Source organism: Sphaerodactylus townsendi, linkage group LG17 (assembly GCF_021028975.2).
Source record: "Sphaerodactylus townsendi isolate TG3544 linkage group LG17, MPM_Stown_v2.3, whole genome shotgun sequence".
In the NCBI taxonomy this organism is placed as follows: Eukaryota; Metazoa; Chordata; class Lepidosauria; order Squamata; family Sphaerodactylidae; genus Sphaerodactylus; species Sphaerodactylus townsendi.
In genome coordinates this window covers 12,750,821-12,772,339 of record NC_059441.1, presented here as the reverse complement: position 1 = coordinate 12,772,339, position 21,519 = coordinate 12,750,821, and the positions used below count along the sequence as shown (strand labels likewise).

Genomic DNA, 21,519 nt, shown 5'->3' with positions numbered 1-21,519 from the left:
GCAGGAGAGAAAGGGGGGATATAAATCCAAACTCCTCCTCTTCTTCTTCATCTAATTGCTTTGTTTTTTTGCTAAACCCGGTTTATTTCAAGGCTATGCCAGAGTTCCTACTTGAGCGAAGATGGGTTGGGATATGAGTAAAAATAACCCTGCAGCTATCAAAACAAAAGATTATGCCTACGTCGTCATCCAAGCCATAAGCCTCTGCTACTGAATTATATGGGTTGGGGGGGTTAGTCATAGCTGCCGTTTTAAAAATATGTTTGCGTGAAGGAATAGCATGCAATGCATTTGTCACCTAACTAGGACCCCTTCTGCACATGCGGAATAATTCGCTTTCAATCCACTTTCACAATTGTCTGCAAGCGGGTCTTGCTATTCCGCACAATAAATCCAGCTGCAAAGCGGATTGAAAGTGCATCATTCTGCGTGTGCGGAAGGGCCCTATAAGAGCTAAGAAAACCCGCCGGTTCATAAAAGCAGAATTGTACCTAAACCTCTGACTGACTAGACCTGACCGATAAAGCGATGCTCTGCAAATGTGTGCGTTATTCATGGGCTCAATACCCAGATGTATCTGCTGGGCAGCAATAGAACATACCTGGGTGCTATTTGTAAAATGCTACTTGTTACAACTCTTAACAAATAGTGCAACGGGAGATCAAAAATTGCCTGTGTGGCATTCTTTGTAAAAACCACCTGGCTAAGCATTTTGGATATATATGACGGCAGGGACTCTCAAACCGAGCAGCTCACCTTTAGTGTCATAAACAGACATTGACAAGAGTTTACTGCAGAGTATGTATCAAATCACTGCAGGTGGAGGAAAATTGATTTTGGCTCCTCCTAAATGTCCGCATTGTGGCTTGTCTCTCCCTCCACCCCCCTTCCCCTCTTTCTCATACACAACCCAAACTAGATCGTGCCTTCTTTTCAGGTGAAGGAAAGGTGACTCTCTTCAGGCTGGGCTCAAAAGAGGTTAACAGGTGAGTGGGCTGGGGACTACCTGGAGATATTTGGGCAGCTGGAGATTGGGGGTGATCTTGGCCAGGAAACTAGACCCCCCCCCCCCAAAAAAAATACCTGGAGGTGATTCAAATCGCCAGGTATTTCCAAACCCAGTGCTGACAACTCTACCACTCTAAAACACAGGTATCAAACTCGTGCCCTCCAGATGTTATGGACTACAGTTCCCATCATCCCCTGCCAGAATGGGAACTGTAGTCCATAACATCTGGAGGGCTGCGAGTTTGACGCCTGTGCCCTAAAAAACAAGAGGAAAAGCACAGAGAGAGCAGTTTTAGCTGCAGCCTGAAGTGGTACAGCCGCCCCCCTGCGGAGAGGACTCTACCACCTGAGCCCGCCGCGTGGGAGGCGAGGGCGTGTTTGTTGTGGCCTGTGACTCCGCCCCTGGGCGGGGCTTCGGCTGCGTTGAGGGTCTCAGTCGCGGCGAGGCTGACCTAGCCATGGCAGAGCCTCATCCCTGGGCGGCTCTCTTCTTTTTCTTCCTCCTCCTCCTCCTCCCTCTGGCCGCAGCCCCCGAGCCCGGCAGCGGCGGCTTTGCTGCGGGTGAGTAGACCCGGGTGCAGCCCTGGATCTCGTGCGAATGCACCGCAGACGCGGGCACGCGTTGGGGGCGCCCCTCGTTCTGCAAAGGGGGTGGTGGTGGTGAGGGGCTTGCAATGAGCGCCAGTTATCCCTGGCTGCGCCAACCCGTGCCAAAGGGGTGCTGTCCCGGGCTGAAATTGTCCCGGCCCTAATGCTGCAACCGCGGGTCGCAATATCCTTCTGGTTGGGTCGATATTAGTCCTCTGATCACCGGTTTATTACCTTCAATATATGGTCAGCGTCAATCTGCCTTATTAGTTCTGCCAGCGGTACCATGTGCAATGCTGTTGGTTATTATCAGTTAATAATCAGTTAATGTCCCCGATTATTATCAGATCCAGGACCAGCAAGGCTGATGCAACTCTTTCAACACGAATACAGAAGTGTAACTATCATTATTGATGGCTTTTCCAATAAGGGGTCTTATTATCAGTATCAATAATGCTAAATGCCACTCTGATAGGCTTGCCTGTATGTTAGAATGATAAACAGTGCCATTAATTAGCATCTGGTAGCATTAATTAACGGTAACATTAATTATGATCTGTGCCAATACACCAATAATTTAACTATATTATTGTTACATTTCTTTATTAGTATATTTAAGGATGATGTTCACAGTAATTTGCTCCTATTATCAGTACCAATTATTCAAACCGGGTCTTATCAATACCAGTAATTAATTCTTTCTTTCTTTCTTTCTTTCTTTCTTTCTTTCTTTCTTTCTTTCTTTCTTTCTTTCTTTCTTTCTTTCTTTCTTTCTTTCTTTCTTTCTTTCTTTCTTTCTTGTTTATTAGATTTGATAGACCCCCCCCCCTTATTATCAATGCCAGTAATGAGGTCTGATTATCAGTACCAATAACGGGGTCTTGTTTTCAATACCTATAGTTCTAATACACTTATTCTACTATACTCTATATTAGAATAATTAACAGTAGCATTAATTAATGGCAACCTTAATTATGATCTGCACCAATCACACTAACACTGATTTCACTATATTATTGTGATGTTTCTTTATTAGTCTCATTAAGAGTGACGGTGCTCACGATAACGGGGTCTCTTTTATCAATACCAATAATGCTAGTAAACCTTTATTATATACCTCTATATTTGAATTATTAATGGCACCATTAATTGTGGTCTGGTAGCATTAATTAATGGTAATGTTATTACCTGTACCCATGCTTATTTAACTAAATTATTGTTGCTATTTCTGTAGTAGTATCATTAATGACGGCGTTCACAATAGTGGTGTCTTACCAATACCAATAACGCCAGTTCAACTCTACTATGCTTATACCTCTGTTTAAGAATTCTTAATGCTAGCATTAATAGTAATGGGATCTAATTATCTGTAGCAATAATGCTAATATGAGTACATAATTTCTGTATTAGTGTAATTAGCATAGCGTTCATAATAAACAGTAATGCCAATATTACTCTGTTATCATTATACTTCTATATTAGTATTGTTAGTGATAGTTTTCACAACAATGGGGCCTTATTATCAATACCAGTAGTGCTAAAATAAAATACATTATTGTGACACTTTAATATCAGTATAATTAGTGATAATATTCATAATACGGGCTTTTGTTATCAAGATCCATAATGCTAATACACTATATTACAGCGGATACAATTATAGTACTAGCGTTTATTATAAAGACATTATCTGTGCCAGTAATACCAATTTAGCTAGATCTTCTAATGTTCTTAGTAATAGCATTAATAGTATCATTTATAAATCAGTGCTAATAGAACCATGCTAGAATATGTTGCAATTATTAGTTGTTCCATTGTTGGACGTTGGAGAATTATGCACATGTCTGTCTTGGTTTCTGTTTACTTTTTTTGCTTCAATCATATTGTTACAGAATGCTGATTTGGGTGGCAATTTTTCCCCTTGTGTTGATGGCATGTGTTTGGTTTTTAAAAGCACCCTTTCAGCGCAGGATAAAGTGGCATGACAATATTTTTTAAAAAGCTTTAGGCCCCCTTCTTAATAAATGCAGGCTTTCTGACCCCCCCCCCCCAATGCACCTGCGCTGCAAACGATTTCTCCCAGTCTTGGTTTTTTTTTTCTTGTCTGAACTTGCTGCAGTAGAGCTGTGCAGATAAGAAATGAGGAGGCTTCTATCTTATGAAAGGATGATGCTGGATTTTGGAGTTTGAAAGTAGCTGTTTTTGCTCGGAGGGGGCAAGGAGAGGAAATCCTACAGGGATTTAAACAGATAAGGACGCACTTGTGTGTCTGGGCATGAATTTTTTGTGTGTGTGTGTGTGTGTGTGTGTGTGTTGCCTGCGGGGATTTTGCATGTTTAAAATCTGTTTTGAAGGGGAGTTTTGAACAGTCTTGCTGTGCTAGGGAGGGAATGCAGCAGTGGAGGTCAGCAGCATGGCTGTTTTTTCAACCCAAAAATATATTATGAAAATGGTCATACGAGTCTCACACTGAACAGCTCCATTGCAGTTTTCTTTTGCAGAGAAACCAGTGAGAATGTTGTGACTATAAATTTTGTTTAACTGGCCCTTCGTGCTCTGATCCACTTAAGGAGCAGCAGTGGCGTAGTGGTTAAGAGCAGGCGTACTCTAGTCTGGAGGAACCGGGTTTGAGTCCCCGCTCTGCCGCCTGAGCTGTGGAGGCTGATCTGGGGAATTCAGATTAGCCTGGGCACTCCCACACACGCCAGCTGGGTGACTTTGGGCTAGTCGCAGTTCTTCGGAGCACTCTCAGCCCCACCTACCCTGTTTCCCCGAATATAAGACATCCCCTGAAAATAAGACATAGTAGAGGTTTTGCTGAAGCGCGAAATAGAAGGCATCCCCCGAAAGTAAGACGTAGCAAAGTTTTTGTTTGGGAGCATGCCCGACGAACAGAAGACAGAAAAATAAGACATCCCCTGAAAATAAGACATAGCGCATCTTTGGGAGCAAAAATTAACATAAGACACTGTCTTATTTTCGGGGAAACACGGTACCTCACAGGGTGTTTGTTGTGAGGGGAAGGGAAGGGAAGGGAAAGGAGTTAACAACAACAACAACCTTTATTTGGCATTTAAAAATAAGTTCTAGACTCGAGCATTGCCAGACATTTTTGAAATACAAATCAAGAGTACATTCAAAACGCAGACAGGAAGACTGTATATAGCAGTATACATTACTTAGAAAGTTCTGTCACTTGTAAAAGAAATTTTGCTACTTTTTCCAAGAGCACGACATCTGTATTGTTTAACAGAAGCTCCACAACAGAACAGTCAGAGTCGCTTTCAGATTTGTCTAGGGCCAGCCTGGGAGAGAAATTCTTGATGCCCACATATCTCGGACAGTCAAGAATAATGTGAGCAAGAGTCTCCACTTGATTTTTACAGTGTGGACAAACCCGATCCTGGAGAGGGATGGATAAGTAGCGACCCTTTGTAATGGCCGATGGGAAGGTATTGGATCTGGCCCTTGTGATAATCCATCTCTGTTGGGGTTCGGTTAATAATTCAAGATATTTGGCTATGTGCCCCTGTTCTGGTATTAGGGAAAGGAGTTTGTAATCCCCTTTGAGCAGCAGTGGCGTAGGAGGTTAAGAGCTTGTGTATCTAATCTGGAGGAACCGGGTTTGATTCCCAGCTCTGCCGCCTGAGCTGTGGAGGCTGATCTGGGGAATTCAGATTAGCCTGTACACTCCCACACACGCCAGCTGGGTGACCTTGGGCTAGTCACCGCTTCTCGGAGCTCTCTCAGCCCCACCTACCTCACAGGGTGTTTGTTGTGAGGAGGAAAGGGCAAGGAGACTGTAAGCCCCTTTGAGTCTCCTTACAGGAGAGAAAGGGAGGATATAAATCCAACTTCTTCTTCTTCCTTCAGGAGAGAAAGGGGAGATATAAACCCAACTCTTCTTCTTAAGCTCACACCGGGAACAAGACCCTCTCTTGAGACCTATTCACCCTCATTCAGTCTTGTAAACCATTCAGGCATTTGCTTTGGGACTGTACGATCATGTTCCCTTTGCTCCATAGGATGCTACTAGTTTTTCACAAAAATGGTAGATTTGTAGTGAGTTTCTCAAATATTTACATGGTTCTTAGTGATGCCACTTTCCAAGGTCTTTACCAGGTTAATCAGGGGACGTTGACTGAGGCCCCTTCCGCACACCCAGAATAACGCACTTTCAATCCCCTTTCAATCCACTTTGCAGCTGGATTTGACTGTGCGGAAGAGCAAAATCCACTTGCAAACAATTGTGAAAGCAGATTGAAAGTGCATTATTCTGCGTGTGCGGAAGGAGACCTACGTCAGGAAATTACTGTAAAAGCCAGCATTGGGCTTGTACCAGAGCAGTTGTGTGACAGCGTGTTCTTGCGTAGCGGTAACTAGTTGTTAAAGTTGACTCCAGTTGCAGACAAATCACAATTGGCGCAGCATCACACAGACCACATCTGCAGCTCGGCAGGCGGCACCCGATTTGCATATCATTTACATAATTGTTCATTTGTATTCATGGCTGTAGCTCTTATAGAATGAACGCACTTCCTATGAATATTTAGCGTTGATTCTTTGGCCTTCTACTTTACCAGCGCTGGGCTGGCATGCAATTTTTCCCCTTTCCTTTGGTTACCCGTGCCCCTGCTGCCATCATCAGCTGTCTCGGAGACCCTTCCGCACATGCAGAATAATCCACTTTCAATGCACTTTGCAGCTGGATTTTACGGTGTGAAATAGCAAAATCTACTTGCAAACAATTGTGAAAGTGGATTGAAAGTGCATTATTCTGCATGTGCAGAAGGGGCCATAGAGGTTAGATCTTGTTGTTTTGTGTTTTTGTATCATTAGCAGTGACATGCACATACCCTGTTTCCCCAAATATAAGACATCCCCTGAGAATAAGACGTAGTAGAGGTTTTGCTGAAGTGCTAAATATAAAACATCCCCCAAAAGTAAGACGTAGCGAAGTTTTTGTTTGGAAACATGCCCGTCGAACAGAACACCAGAGCATGCAGCTGTGGAGCGGAAAAATAAGACATCCCATGAAAATAAGACATAGCACATCTTTGGGAGCAAAAATTAATATAAGACACTGTCTTATTTTTGGGGAAACATGGTAGAAGAAGAACATAAGAACAAGCCAGCTGGATCAGACCAGAGTCCATCTAGTCCAGCTCTCTGCTATTCACAGTGGCCCACCAGGTGCCTTTGGGAGCTCACCTGCAGGAGGTGAAAGCAATGGCCTTCTGCTGCTGCTGCTCCCGATCACCTGGTCTGCTAAGGCATTTGCAATCTCAGATCAAAGAGGATCAAGATTGGTAGTCATAAATCGACTTCTCCATAAATCTGTCCAAGCCCCTTTTAACGCTATCCAGGTTAGTGGCCATCACCACCTCCTGTGGCAGCATATTCCAAACACCAATCACACGTTGCGTGAAGAAGTGTTTCCTTTTATTAGTCCTAATTCTTCCCCCCAGCATTTTCAATGAATGCCCCCTGGTTCTAGTATTGTGAGAAAGAGAGAAAAAAGAATAAGAGCTTGGATTTATATCCCCCCCTTTCTCTCCTATAGGAGACTCAAAAGGGCTTACAATCTCCTTTCCCTTCCCCCTACCCTTCTCAGGTGGGGCTGAGAGAGCTCCGAAGAACTGTGACTAGCCCAAGGTCACCCAGCTGGCATGTGTGGGAGTGCACAGGCTAATCTGAATTCCCCAGATAAGCCTCCACAGCTCAAACGGCAGAGCGGGGACTCAAACCCGGTTCCTCCAGATTAGAATGCACCTGCTCTTAACCACTACGCCACTGCTGCTTTGCTAAACATGCAAAGGTCAGGGCTGTTTACTAAGAAGTAATTGGCTGGATTTTGGGCCATTTTAACAGATGGCCGGCGAAACCCACAAGGGGATCCGTGCGGTGGCAGCTTGGAACATGATTGTTATTGCTGGTGACTCTGGCAAACAGCCCGTGAGTTTGCAGCTCAAGCAATTACACGGAATTATGTTGATGGCTACAAAATGTGAGCGCTTTCCAAACAATTTAAAAGGAAACACGACTTTGCCCTGTTAAGCGCTTAATTCAGAGATGTCAGTGCACGGAGGCTAGGGGAAGGCCGCCGATAATGGGCAATCGATAGACAAGGCATTTACATTTATTTTAAAAACAGAGGCAGCCGGCCAGCCGGCTCTTCCCTGTGGGTTGTCGGATTCACACCTGGAACCAGTGCTCCAAGTGTGTAAACTGGACTGACATGCTTTGAGGTGTGATGTCCCAAAGCATCCTGTGTACATTCTCCGAAGGATTATCATCCTATTTAACGCCTCCACATCCAGTACACCTGACAGGCAAAAGTGCAGAAGAGAAAGCTATACATGTGGGGAATTGTAGCTTTCTGCAGGCCTACAAACCACTTTTGGAGCAGCAGTGACGTAGGAGGTTAAGAGCTCGTGTATCTAATCTGGAGGAACCGGGTTTGATTCCCAGCTCTGCCGCCTGAGCTGTGGAGGCTGATCTGGGGAATTCAGATTAGCCTGGGCACTCCCACACACGCCAGCTGGGTGACCTTGGACTAGTCACAGTTCTTCGGAGCTCTCTCAGCCCCACCCACCTCACAGGGTGTTTGTTGTGAGGGGGGAAGGGCAAGGAGATTGTAAGCCCCTTTGAGTCTCCTACAGGAGAGAAAGGGGGGATATAAATCCAAACTCTTCTTCTTCTTCTTTTGCTCTAGGTTTGTCAGTAGAGAAATCTGTCCGTTTGGTAAGCGCAGCTGCTTTCTCTGTCCCTTGCTTTCTTTCAACTTTGCTGCGCGAAATTTTTGTTGGTTCCGAGAAAGCAGAGAAGAGTTCATGTACTTGAAAGCGCAAGTACTTGACTTGTGCTTTTGCAGAACGATGGCCCCTTCCGCACATGCAGAATAATGCACTTTCAATCCACTTTCAATGCACTTTGCAGCTGTGCGGAATAGCAAAATCCATTTGCAAACAATTGTGAAAGTGGATTGAAAGCGCATTATTCTGTATGTGCGGAAGGGGCCTCTTGTTGAAACTCTTTTTTCCTTTTGCGCAGGTACAGCCGAGCCTTCCTTCATTGCTAAAAGCGAAGACCGTTTGTTCAGGCACTTATTTGGAGACTACGAAAAATGGGTGCGCCCCGTGGAGCGCTTGAACAGTACGATCAGAGTGAAATTTGGCCTGGCCATTTCGCAGCTGGTGGACGTGGTATGTTAGAAAACGGGGCTGGTGCCATGTTGTTAAATAAGAAATGTGGGCATTTCAGTGCAAATCAAGTTGCTTCTTAGAGGAAAATAGTCCAGCAATCTTGGCTTATGTCCCCATGCCGAGGGTGCTAGACCTTCACGAACTCACAGAAATGTCTCACATACATGGGTGGGGGGTGGGATTCACCAGTGAGTTGTGCTTACTGATGGTGGTACAGGTTAGCCCCCATTTTTGTAGTTCCAACCTGGGATATGTGCAGTGGTGGGATCCAAAAATTTTAGTAACAGGGTCCCATGGTGGTGGGATTCAAACAGTGGCGTAGCGCCAATGGGGCTGGGCGGGGCATGACGGGGGGCGTGGCCGGACATTCCAGGGTCGGGGCATTAATAATTTCTCTGTTACTGTAAAAAACTCTTACTGCAAAAAAAAGTTCCTAATTTCCAGCTGGTATCTTTCTGTCCATAATTTAAACTCATTATAGCAAGTCCTATCGCATACTGCCAACAGAAACAACTACTTCTCCTCCAATTGACTGCCTGTCAAATACTTAATACATTCAAATACTTAATTTTGTTTCTAGAAATCAAAAGAAGGATACTTTCCTCAAACAAGGAACTTTACCATATTTCTAAAACTTGTTTTTAAAACAGCTCAACAGGGAGAATTATCCCGTTTTCTACCTTCGCTCACCAGCCACATAGGAAACAACAGGACTTTATGATTTTTGGACCTAATGGAATTTCTAACGGAAAAGCAGACCCAATTAGTAACCCCCTCTCGGCACACACAAATAATTAGTAACCCACTCTTGGGCACTGGTGAGAACCTGCTGGATCCCACCTCTGGATAGGTGTCCCCCAGAGTATTTGGCGGTCTACGAAACAAATTACGTGCTGTGTTTTCTAATATGGAGGTACAATTTTTAGGAAATGGGTTGCCAAGGTGTACGCAAAAGGGAAAAGGTGGGGAGCCACTAGAACAGAGCATAGCACCTGCGCTCCTAGCACACTATAAAATGCACCCATAAAAGGCAAACTGCAGGCTAATGTAGCTCTGGTTAAAAATTTAAGAGGTGTATCACAGAGGGAAATCTGTTACACACTGTGTCCAGAGAGAAGGGAATGTTTGGGGTATATATTGTCCATGTCCCAGGGTGGGGAACCAATCAGTAAGTGTTTGGGTGGAACTTGTTATGGAATTCCAAAGATGTGGTTGATAGTATTGTATTGCAGGTGGGGCTTATCAGTCCAGGGAGTGATGTAGAGGTGGGATCCAGCAGGTTCTCACCAGTTCCCGAGAGTGGGTTACTAATTATTTGTGCGTGCCAAGAGGGGGTTACTAATTGGGTCTGCTTTTCCGTTAGAAATTCCATTAGGTCCCAAAATCATGAAGTCCTGTTGTTTCCTATGTGGCTGGTTAGCGAAGGTAGAAAACGGGATATTTTCTCCCTGTTGGGCTGTTTTAAAAACATGTTTTAGAAATATGGTAAAGTTCCTTGTTTAAGGAAAGTATCCTTCTTTTGATTTCTAGAAACAAAATTAAGTATTTGGAAGTATTAAGTATTTGACAGGCAGTCAATTAGAGGAGAAGTCGTTGTTTCTGTTGGCAGTAGATGATAGGACTTGCTATAATGAGTTTAAATTATGGACAGAAAGATACCAGCTGGAAATTAGGAACTTTTTTTTACAGTAAGAGTTTTTTACAGTAACAGAGAAATTATTAATGCCCTGACCCTGGAATGCCCGGCCACGCCCCCATCATGCCCCGCCCAGCCCCTTTGGCGCTACACCACTGTTTGAATCCCACCACCATGGGAACCTGTTGCTAAAATTTTTGGATCCCACCACAAGTGATTCCCATTTTTATGCCCTGCAGCAGCAGTAGAATTGGTGCAGGCGAAACGTTAGGAACAAGATCCACCAGACCATGGCCACACAGCCCAGAAAACCCACCAAAAGGTGTAATTGTCGGTCAGTATTATGTCTCTGGTTCTGAATGAGAACCACAGGATGTATGTCATGTGTTCATGAACAGTTTCTTGAAATGTGAAAAGTTTGTGATTTTTTTTTTCACAGGATGAGAAAAATCAGTTGATGACTACAAATGTTTGGTTGAAACAAGTGAGTGTACATTTTTTTTATTGTAACTGTCCGCAGTGTTGTGGGAGAGATATTGAATCCTGTCCCCTGGGTGGGCCACTAATTTGCATCAAAAGGTCCGCCATCTTGCTATTAAGATTGCAAAATAGGCGTTGCAACCAGTTGAAAGGCAAACTGGTTTCTTTAAAAAATGTTTTAAGGGGTGCTTACCTTGCGTGAAGAGACGTTCACTTGCAAGCATACTTGCAAACATACTCAGAGAGAAGTTGTTTCCCTTAGTTAATACAAAGAAAAATGGGAAGAAAAATGCGTTGTTATTTCTGTACTGGAAGCAATCATGGCTAATTCTGATGTAATTTGTAGGAGTTTCCTGTACTGTTTCCTTTAGCATTTCAAAACAACAAATAATGAACATGTATCTCAGTGGTATAAATGTGTATTGGCGTTGCTTAGAAAAGCATTATTGCCGTCAGCAAGTTATTTTTTTAAAAGGTGGTAAGTCTCAGATGTTGCATTCCAAACCACCTGTTTCAAATTAATTCTTTGCTGATCTTCATCATCCTCTTGAATAATTCCTGATACAAATATATATTTTTAAAAAGACTGATTTTCTTTCTTTTTTATTCTTTTTGTATTGAATAGCAATAAATGTACAATCAAATCATTCTTACAAAAAAAGAGAAAAATGTGTATCATAGAAAGAGAGAAAGAAAAAAGGAACAAAGAAGTGCATGCACATTTAAGAAATTGTTGCAAAGAGAAAGAAATAAAAAATGCTAAAAAAGAGAATTACTACAATGCTAAAGGAAGAAAAAAGATAACGAAATTCAAAAGAAAAAAGAACGAATCAAAAGCAAAAGAACACAAAAAGAATGTATTGTCGAAGGCTTTCACGGCCGGAATCACTGGGGTGCTGTGTGGTTTCCGGGCTGTATGGCCGTGTTCTAGCAGCATTCTCTCCTGACATTTCGCCTGCATCTGTGGCTGGCATCTTCAGAGGATCTGATGGTAGGAATGGAAAGCAAGTGGAGTATATATACTGTGAGGTCAAAAGGTAAGGCCATCTGAATAGAGTAGCCCAGCATGTGAGTCACAGAGAAGTCTGTAGCATGGGAGTAACAATGAAGATAGCAAGGTCAATAGGTGGATGGATCTGAATAGAAGTATCCTGGTCTTTGTTCCCTTTGATTGCTATAGTCTATAGTTGTCCTGTGTTTGTGTGGAGCTGATCAGTCACTGTCTTGATTCTAGGCTGCCAGTGTTGAAAAACTCTAGAATCAAGACAGTGACTGATCAGCTCCACACAAACACAGGACAACTATAGACTATAGCAATCAAAGGGAACAAAGACCAGGATACTTCTATTCAGATCCATCCACCTATTGACCATGCTATTTTCATTGTTACTCCCATGCTACAGACTTCTCTGTGACTCACATGCCATTCAGATAGCCTCACCACTGGCGTAATGCCCATTGGGCAAGGTGGGCAGCTGCCCAGGGCATCACCTTGTGGGGGGCATCAAAATGCTGGGTTAGTTTTTGGGTATTTTAGTGGTTTTCCATTTTTGGCCTGCAGGGGACGCAGTTTTTAGGCCAGCAGCACCAGAATTTCGGCGTATCATCAGGAGACTGTCCTTATGCTACCCCCCAGGTTTGGTGAGGTTTGGTTCAGGGAGTCCAAAGTTATGGACTCCCAAAGGGGGTGCCCCTATCCCCCATTGTTTCCAATGGGAGCTAATAGGAGATGGGGGCTACAGTTTTGAGGGTCCATAACTTTGGCCCCCCTGAACCAAACTGCACCAAACCTGGGGGGTATCATTAGGGCAGTCTCCTGTGCCTTCAGAAATGTGCCCCCCACAGCCTGCAACCCCCATTGACAGCAATGCAGAAAACTCAATGCAGAACAAAGATTCTTGGGCAAATTTCTAGGATGTTCCTGCAGGGGGTGCATTTTTTGATGTATCGGCACCAAAATTTCAGGGTATCATCTGGAGATGATGGCACCCCCCAAGTTTGGTGCAGTTTGGTTCAGGGGGGCCAAAGTTATGGACCCTCAAAACTGTAGCCCCCATCTCCTATTAGCTCCCATTGGAAACAATGGGGGATGGGGCACCCCCTTTGGGAGTCCATAACTTTGGACTCCTTGAACCAAACCTCACCAAACCTGGGGAGTAGCATAAGGACAGTCTCCTGATGATATGCTGAAATTTTGGTGCTGATATGTCTAAAAATGCACCCCCTGCAGTGCAGGCACCAATGTCCTGGTACAAAAAAAAATCTGGTCGTGGTGGAGTGGCCGCCCATGGGGGGCGGGGGCATCCAACTCAGGTTTTGCCCAGGGCTACAGTTTGCCCAGGGCTGCCTCGTTACGCCCCTAAGCCTCACCTTTTGACCTCACAGTATGTATACTCCACTTGCTTTCCATTCTTACCATCAGTTCCTCTGAAGATGCCAGCCACAGATGCAGGCGAAACGTCAGGAGAGAATGCTGCTAGAACACGGCCATACAGCCCGGAAACCACACAGCACCCCAACACAAAAAGAACTTCCCTTTAGCTCTCTCAAAGTTAACAGAAGTCTCTCTCTCTTCAGTTAACAATTCATTATTTTCTAAATAGAACCTCCAAGCAAGCTCAAGGTCTAAAAAAAACTTTCATCTTTTTATAGGAGTGGGTTGACGAGAAACTGAGGTGGGACCCTAACGATTACGGAGGAATAACATCCATCCGTGTCCCTTCGGATTCGATATGGATTCCCGATATAGTTCTGTATGACAAGTAAGCATTTCTCGTTTTACTGGATAATAATTATTGATAGGCCAAAGGATTATAGCATCAAATTACAGCAACTATCAACTACCAGCCCTCAATTCTTAACCATCGGTGTTTTTTGTATTTGTTTGTTTTTTCCTATAGATTTGGTCACGAGATGGGGAAATGAATCTCATAGTTTGGAACAGGGTTATTTATTAATCACTATCTGTAGATGTGAATTTAGGTTTTAGCGTTTTATTAATTTTATTGCGGAACTTTTATATGATTGAATAATTTATTGTTTTTAAGGGGCTGTTTTTAAGTAAGCTGCCATGAGTCAGACTTTGGCTGTGAATGGGCAGAATATAAGCCCAATGAATGAATGAATGAATGAATGAATGAATGAATGAATGAATGAATGAATGAATGAATGAATGAATGAATGAATGAATGAATGAATGAATGAATGAATATTTTAGAAGTCTGGAACCACCAGAAATAACTGAAGCATGGGACAGGATATAAGCCCAATAAATGAATTAATGAATGAAGAATAAATAAATAAGGATTTTAAGAAATCTGGAACCACCAGAAAGAACTGAAACCTAGTCTAAGTGTTAATGTGACGCATTAAATGGTACAGAGATTACTTAGTAAAGTCCAACTTCAGTAAGCTGTACACAGCAGTACAGTTATTTATCCCAGTTGTTTATCCAGGTATGTTTGTGAAACATTTGTACACTGCAACAACATTATTTGTGCAGAAAAGCCTCCTTTCACAGTTTTGCATTGTGTTGAAACTTAAAAAATAAAAGCGCATACCTTAGCCTACGAGTTAATGCCATAAATGTCGGGAATCAACAATTTAAAATAATACTTTTCCAAATCCAAAACCTTTATTAGGCATAAAACCGGTGTGTGTCATGAATTCCAAATACAGTAACAAGATCATTATTACACAACTTGCAGTACACAGAGTAAAAATGTAGCAACAGCTTCAGAGATTTCAGCATTAGAGTTATTTAGAAGCTTAGCCATTTTTACCTTATCAGAAAGGAGCATAAATCCTGTTGGTAATACAGTTCTCAAATCAGTTCTGATGTTGTTGTATTTTGAACAGTGAAGCAGAATATGAGAAAGTGAATCAGTTGTATCAGGACAGAATCGACAGCAACGCTCATTTTGTGGGATATTAGAGAAGCGACCTTGGAGATGTACTGACGGAAAAGAGTTACACCTGGCTCTAGTCATGACCCATCTGCAATTATAATTAACAAGATGTTCCAGGTATATAGCAGGGCTAGATTGCTGAGGGATAATCCCAAAGAACATTGGAGAGCAAGAGCTTTGCGCTTTGCTCAGGAGAAATTGATATCCTTGATCAAATAATCTAGACTTTAAGCGATGGTAAATCTCCGGAGCGGTGAGCATTTGTAGGGCCTCCCAAGAGAAGCCCAAGGAAAAGATCTTTTTTTCAATATGTAGCCACCATTTCGAAAGGAAAGATCAATACTTTTCCTGGAGAACAGGTCCGTTTCATCGTGGAACCTATTTCACATTCATTGCTGGGTTTCTTTTCATTTCTAGCGCCGACGGTCGTTTCGAAGGCACCGCAACCAAGACCGTCGTGAAATATGACGGTACTATCGCTTGGACTCCACCCGCCAACTATAAAAGCTCCTGTACTATCGACGTGACTTATTTTCCGTTCGACCTCCAGAACTGTTCCATGAAATTTGGCTCCTGGACCTACGACGGCTCACAAGTGGATATCGTTCTGGAGGACCACGAAGTGGACAAGAGGGACTTTTTTGATAACGGGGAATGGGAAATTGTAACCGCCACTGGAGTCAGAAGGAACCGGACGGACGGATGTTGTTGGTACCCGTTCATTACGTATTCGTTTATAATTAGGCGCCTGCCTCTTTTTTATACCCTGTTCCTTATCGTCCCCTGCATAGGGTTGTCGTTCTTAACCGTCCTCGTCTTCTACCTCCCGTCTTACGAAGGCGAGAAGATCTCTCTGTGCACCTCCGTACTTGTGTCTTTAACCGTCTTCCTGCTGGTCATCGAAGAGATCATACCGTCGTCCTCTAAAGTCATTCCTCTGATCGGCGAATATTTGGTGTTCACGATGATTTTCGTGACGTTATCCATCGTCATCACGGTGTTCGCTATCAACGTTCACCACCGATCCTCGTCGACGCACGCCGCCATGGCGCCTTGGGTCCGCAAGATATTCCTCCACCAGCTCCCCAGGCTGCTCTGCATGAGGAGCCACGTGGATCGGTACTTTGCTCGGAACGAGGAACCCGATCCTCCTAACGGATCGGAGCCCTCGAGGAACACGTTGGAAGCGGCCTTAAATTCTATCCGCTACATTACGAGGCACATTGTCAAGGAGAATGAAGTGCATGAGGTGTGTACGTTGGCCGTTCTGCGGTCTTATGAGGTCAGAAGTTTCGAAGAGAAGTCGACAGAAGTGCTTAGATTAGGAGTCCCCAATGTGGACTTTCGGGCACCTTTCTTCAGTCTCCCAGGTGTTTTTTTAAGAACATAAGAAAGACCCTGCTGGATCAGACCAGAGTCCATCTAGTCCAGCACTCTGCTACTTGCAGTGGCCCACCAGGTGCCTTTGGGAGCTCACCTGCAGGAGGTGAAAGCAATGGCCTTCTGCTACTGCTGCTGCTCCCGAGCACCTGGTCTGCTAAGGCATCTGCAATCTGAGATCAAGGACGATCAAGATTGGGAGCCAGAGATCGACTTCTCCTCCATAAATCTGTCCAAGCCCCTTTTAAAGCTATCCAGGTTAGTGGCCATCACCACCTCCTGTGGCAGCATATTCCAAACACCAATCACACGTTGCGTGAAGAAATGTTTCCTTATATTAGTCCCAATTCTTCCCCCCAGCATTTTTAATGGATGCCCCCTGGTTCTAGTATTGTGAGAAAGAGAGAAAAATTTCTCTCTGTCATCATTTTCTACCCCATGCATAATTTTATAGACTTCAATCATAAGAAAATGGGTGGGGTCAAATGGGGCATCTACTCGCCTCCATTTTATTTGCGCACTACCCTGTGGAGTGGGTCATATAAGCAATACCCAACAAGCTTTCATAGCAGAGAGGGGATTCAAACCTCTGTCTTCCAGAGCAAAGTCAGACACTCTGAACACCACATCTCACAGGTGAGGGGTTTAGTAGTACCCCCTTCCATTTTTTTTTAAAAAAGCTAATTTCTGTGTCCTGAACAGATGGTAATTGTTGAAGACAATTTTAGTTTGGAGAGGAGACGTCTGAGGGGGGATATGATTGAAGTCTACAAAATTATTCATGGGGTAGAAAATGTTGACAGAGAGGAATTTTTCTCTCTTTCTCACAATACTAGAACCAGGGGGCATTCATTGAAAATGCTGGGGGGAAGAATTAGGACTAATAAAAGGAAACACTTCTTCACGCAACGTGTGATTGGTGTTTGGAATATGCTGCCACAGGAGGTGGTGATGGCCACTAACCTGGATAGCTTTAAAGGGGGCTTGGACAGATTGATGGAGGAGAAGTCGATCTATGGCTACCAATCTTGATCCTCCTTCATCTGAGATTGCAAATGCCTGAGCAGACCAGGTGATCGGGAGCAGCAGCAGCAGCAGCAGAAGGCCGTTGCTTTCACCTCCTGCATGTGAGCTCCCAAAGGCATCTGGTGGGCCACTGCAAGGAGCAGAGAGCTGGACTAGATGGACTCTGGTCTGATCCAGCAGGCTCTTTCTTATGTTCTTCTGTTCTTAAGACTTCTCCCTGGAGTTTTCCTACCACATATCTTTCCCATTCTTACTCAAAAGAGAGAAGCAGTACAGCTCGTGATTGGATAACAATACATCTTTTCCAACCATCTGAAGTGTGTGTGTCTTAAAGCGGGACTAACATTTCTTACCGTCTTTTGTTTTGTAGGTTGTCGAAGACTGGAAGTTTATAGCTCAGGTCCTGGACCGCGTGTTCTTGTGGACATTTCTAATGGTTTCGATCGTTGGATCTCTTGCGCTGTTTATCCCCGTAATTCATAAATGGGCCAGCATAATCGTCCCGGTCCATATTGGAAGCACAAACGCATAAATGTGGGGGGGCTAGGGCAGCGTTGACGATCTTTCTAAGAATTTTAATAGTGACTTAACGACTACTTATATCTTTGGCACAATTTAACACGGAACGAGGAAAATTTTACAAAGGGCGGATCCTAGAGGCGAGGGGGTTGGGCACACATTTAAATACTAGCAGAATATTCTTTGTAGCTTTTAGATCACAGGCGTCAAATTCACGGCCCTCCAGATGTTATAGACTACAGTTCCCATCACCCCCTGCCAGCATCATGCTGGCAGGGGATGATGGGAACTGTAGTCCATAACATCTGGAGGGCTGCGAGCTTGACACCTATGTTTTAGAGCATCATTTTCCTTACAGGAGGCATCATTACCTTGACGGGTCCTCGATCCAGCCGAAGGCGTGAGGGATCGGCAGACAGCTCGGGCTACTGGGGAAATAGGGTGAATTTTGTATAATAAGTCTTGGTGTATGATATAGAACAATTCAGGTATTCAGTGCGCTTGGTTAGTTTTGTCTCAGTAACCCCTGCATCAGTCTTGCGAGGCGGGACAGTCGTATTATCCTCATACTAGCACTAAAGCCCATTTTAAATTAAAATGAAATGGGCTCTAGACAAGGGAAGAAGAAGAAGAGCTTGGATTTATATCCCCCTTTTCTCTCCTGTAAGGCGACTCAAAGGGGCTTACAAACTCCTTTCCCTCCACCCCCAGCAAACACCCTGTGAGGTGGGTGGGGCTGAGAGAGCTCCGAAGAACTGTGGCTAGCCCAAGGTCACCCACCTGGCAAGTGTTGGCGTGCACAAGCTAATCTGGTTCCCCAGATAAGCCTCCACAGCTCAAGTGGCAGAGCAGGGAATCAAACCCGGTTCTCCAGATTGGAGTGCACCTGCTCTTAACCACTGCACCACGTTGGCCCCCTCCCTCTTCCCCTCAGGAGAGTGGCCCAGACCTGCCTCAGCCCCGGCTGGACTTACCTGCTCGTCATCCTTGCCAGGTGAGCCCTACCATTTGTTTGGGAAGAGTGGTGAGGGAAACCTGCCACTGCAACCAGCTTGTTGTATGGGGTGGGGGGAGGCTCCTGGGTCGGGGCGGGGAAGGTGGGCAGGGACTGAATGGAATGTCGCCCACCAATGGGCGCGCAGGACTCACTTCACGAGTCCTGTGCCCCCATTGGCTGAGGGTTCGTCGTTCGACATTCCATCCCTTGGGCAATTATATATAAGGTTTGCAGATCATCGTCTCTGCAACGTCGGCTGAGAATGAACAAAGTGCCTTCTTTGAAAGACGTGCAGCACATCTGGACTTGGATGGATGGCCCCCAGTGGCCCAATTTTGGAATTTAAGCTGGGTCAGCCCTGGCTAGTACTTGGACGGGAGACCGCCAAGGAAATTTGGGGTTGCTACACATAGGCAGGCAGGAATGGGCTACCTCTCTTGCCTCAAGAAGAAGAAGAAGAGTTTGGATTTATATCCCCCCTTTCTCTCCTGCAGGAGACTCAAAGGGGCTGACAATCTCCTTGCCCTTCCCCACCTCACAACAAACACCCTGTGAGGTAGGTGGGGCTGAGAGAGCTCCGAGAAGCTGTGACTAGCCCAAGGTCACCCAGCTGGCGTCTGTGGGAGTGTACAGACTAATCTGAATTCCCCAGATAAGCCTCCACAGCTCAGGCGGCAGAGCGGGGACTCAAACCCGGTTCCTCCAGATTAGATACACGAGCTCTTAACCTCCTACGCCACTGCTGCTCCTCTATGGATTTGCCATAAGTTATCTACCATATCTGCCATAAGAACTCTATGGATTTGCCATAAGTTATCTACAACTTGATGATGCTTTCCACCACCACATTTATGCTTGAAGTCAGATTTGCAGGAGGGAGGGGATTGGCTAGCTTCCAACTTGCGCTCTTAGCCTCTTCCCTATTTGTTCTCCTAGCGTGGCACTTTCTACCTATACCTTTGTGGGTGTTGCCTGCTAGAGATCTGTCAATTGCCCGCCTGACGTCACAGCCAGATTCTGCCTTTCGACACTCTCCACCTAAGATGCAGTCGCATTTAAAACACCGGGAACGTTCTCACTGCAAGAGGCAAAGTTCTATTGCATGAGCCATCGGCTATGAAATTAGGCTATCCCTGCTTCTTACAAAGCACATGATTTCTTCTGCTTAAGTGGAGGAGGGAATGAAAATGAGAGGGTCAAGAGTTTCTAGGTCATGGTTCCACACGGGGCCCCCATTATCTTTATCCAACGAGGTCAATGCAAGGTGCAAGGGAGTGTTTTGTTTGCGGAACTGTGAGCAATTCTGACTTGTGCGTTCGGACAGGTGTAGGGAAACCAAATGTGTAAATGAGTATTGTTGGCTAGGAGGAATTTCTGTAACTGTAGAGCGTTGGGACCACAATCGTTATCGCTGACTTAATCGGGTTCTGCGTCTGGGTCCACACTTTGCAGTTGCCTATATTATTTGATGGTGTGTTCCTGCATTGCAGGGGGTTGGACTAGATGGCCCTTGGGGTCTCTTCCATCTCTATGATTCTATGATTCTAGTGCACACCCTCTACTGGCTGTGGGAAGGAAAAGCGTATTGTTTGAGCAGGTCCTCTGGAATCGAATTTTCAGCCTGTATGTTGTGGTCTAAATGTATACTGCGGCAGAAGAATATTTATGACTGTAAGGCTACTTAAACGCACTTTATGTTAGCCACCCTGAGCCCAGCTGTGGCCAGGGAGGGCGGGATATCTAATAAAATAAAAAATAATGTATAGAGACTATGACACAAAATTGGGGACGTTCCATGTCCACTGTGGATGGTCACAATTAGATAATCATGTTTGTGGTTAGCATAAAGTGACGGTCATCGGCGGCTTTATCCTGAGCACAACGGAGTTTTTAAAGACTCCAGTTTTAACTGTAGAGGTTTTTTTAAAAGAACAACAGGATTTAAAAATTGACCTGCTGTATTGATAACACTTTGGATTGATCTTGTATTAATGATAATAAATTAAATCTTGCATTTGGTCATTGTCCTTTTTTTTTAAACTGATATTCAGAAAGAAAACACTTCCGCCTTTCGTCCCAGGGTCAGAATTTTCAGTTTGCACAATGCACGCTTAGGAATCAAGCCTTAGTTGCAAGTTGTATTTATTAAGTATTCTTTGTTCACTTCTGGGTCTTATATACACTGATCATTCCCTTGCTTGCCGTCCTTTCTTAGAAGTCATTTTTCTGCTCTCTAATACAGACGGTTGAGATTCCTTATTTTCTTTCTCAAAAGGGAAGATCAATCCATGTTTCTGGAATCTCGAGACAGGAAGAGCAGAGTCAAACCCAGCTTTTATATAAGAAGAACAAGAGTTTGGATTTATATTCCTCTTTCCTCAATCGTAAGGAGTCTCAGGGCGCCTGACAAACTCCTTTCCCTTCCTCTCCCCATGACAGACACCTTGTAACGTAGGTGGGACTGAGAGAGTTCGGAGAGAACTGTGACTTAGCCCCAGGTCAATCAGCAGGCTTCATGTGGAGGAGAGGGGAAACAAATCCAGTTCACTCGATTAGAGTCATGTGGAGGAGCGGGGAATCAAACTGTCCATTTGCGCCGAACCTGTCGCCAATTGGCTTCATTACGTAAGCCAGAATTTTAGCATTACAAGATTCTTCCATGTCTTTTTAAAGGACCAAACCAGACGGGGATATTGGGAGGCCTCTGGCCAGAGCAGACAGTTCCTCTGTAAACTCAAATTATCAGTATTATTACAGTTGTTAAATATAGGC

At 44.4% G+C, this 21,519-nt stretch overlaps 1 protein-coding gene across 1 annotated transcript; it reads left to right on the top strand.

Moving 5' to 3' along the window:
* Positions 1-1,466: 1,466 nt before the first annotated feature.
* On the top strand, positions 1,467-18,391 carry CHRNA5 (cholinergic receptor nicotinic alpha 5 subunit). The gene is made up of 6 exons (XM_048481682.1): positions 1,467-1,569; positions 8,650-8,801; positions 10,877-10,921; positions 13,570-13,679; positions 15,243-16,074; positions 17,602-18,391. The coding sequence occupies exons 1-6, from the start codon at positions 1,467-1,469 to the stop codon at positions 17,761-17,763; spliced, it is 1,404 nt and encodes a 467-aa protein (XP_048337639.1). The 3' UTR covers positions 17,764-18,391.
* Positions 18,392-21,519: the final 3,128 nt, after the last annotated feature.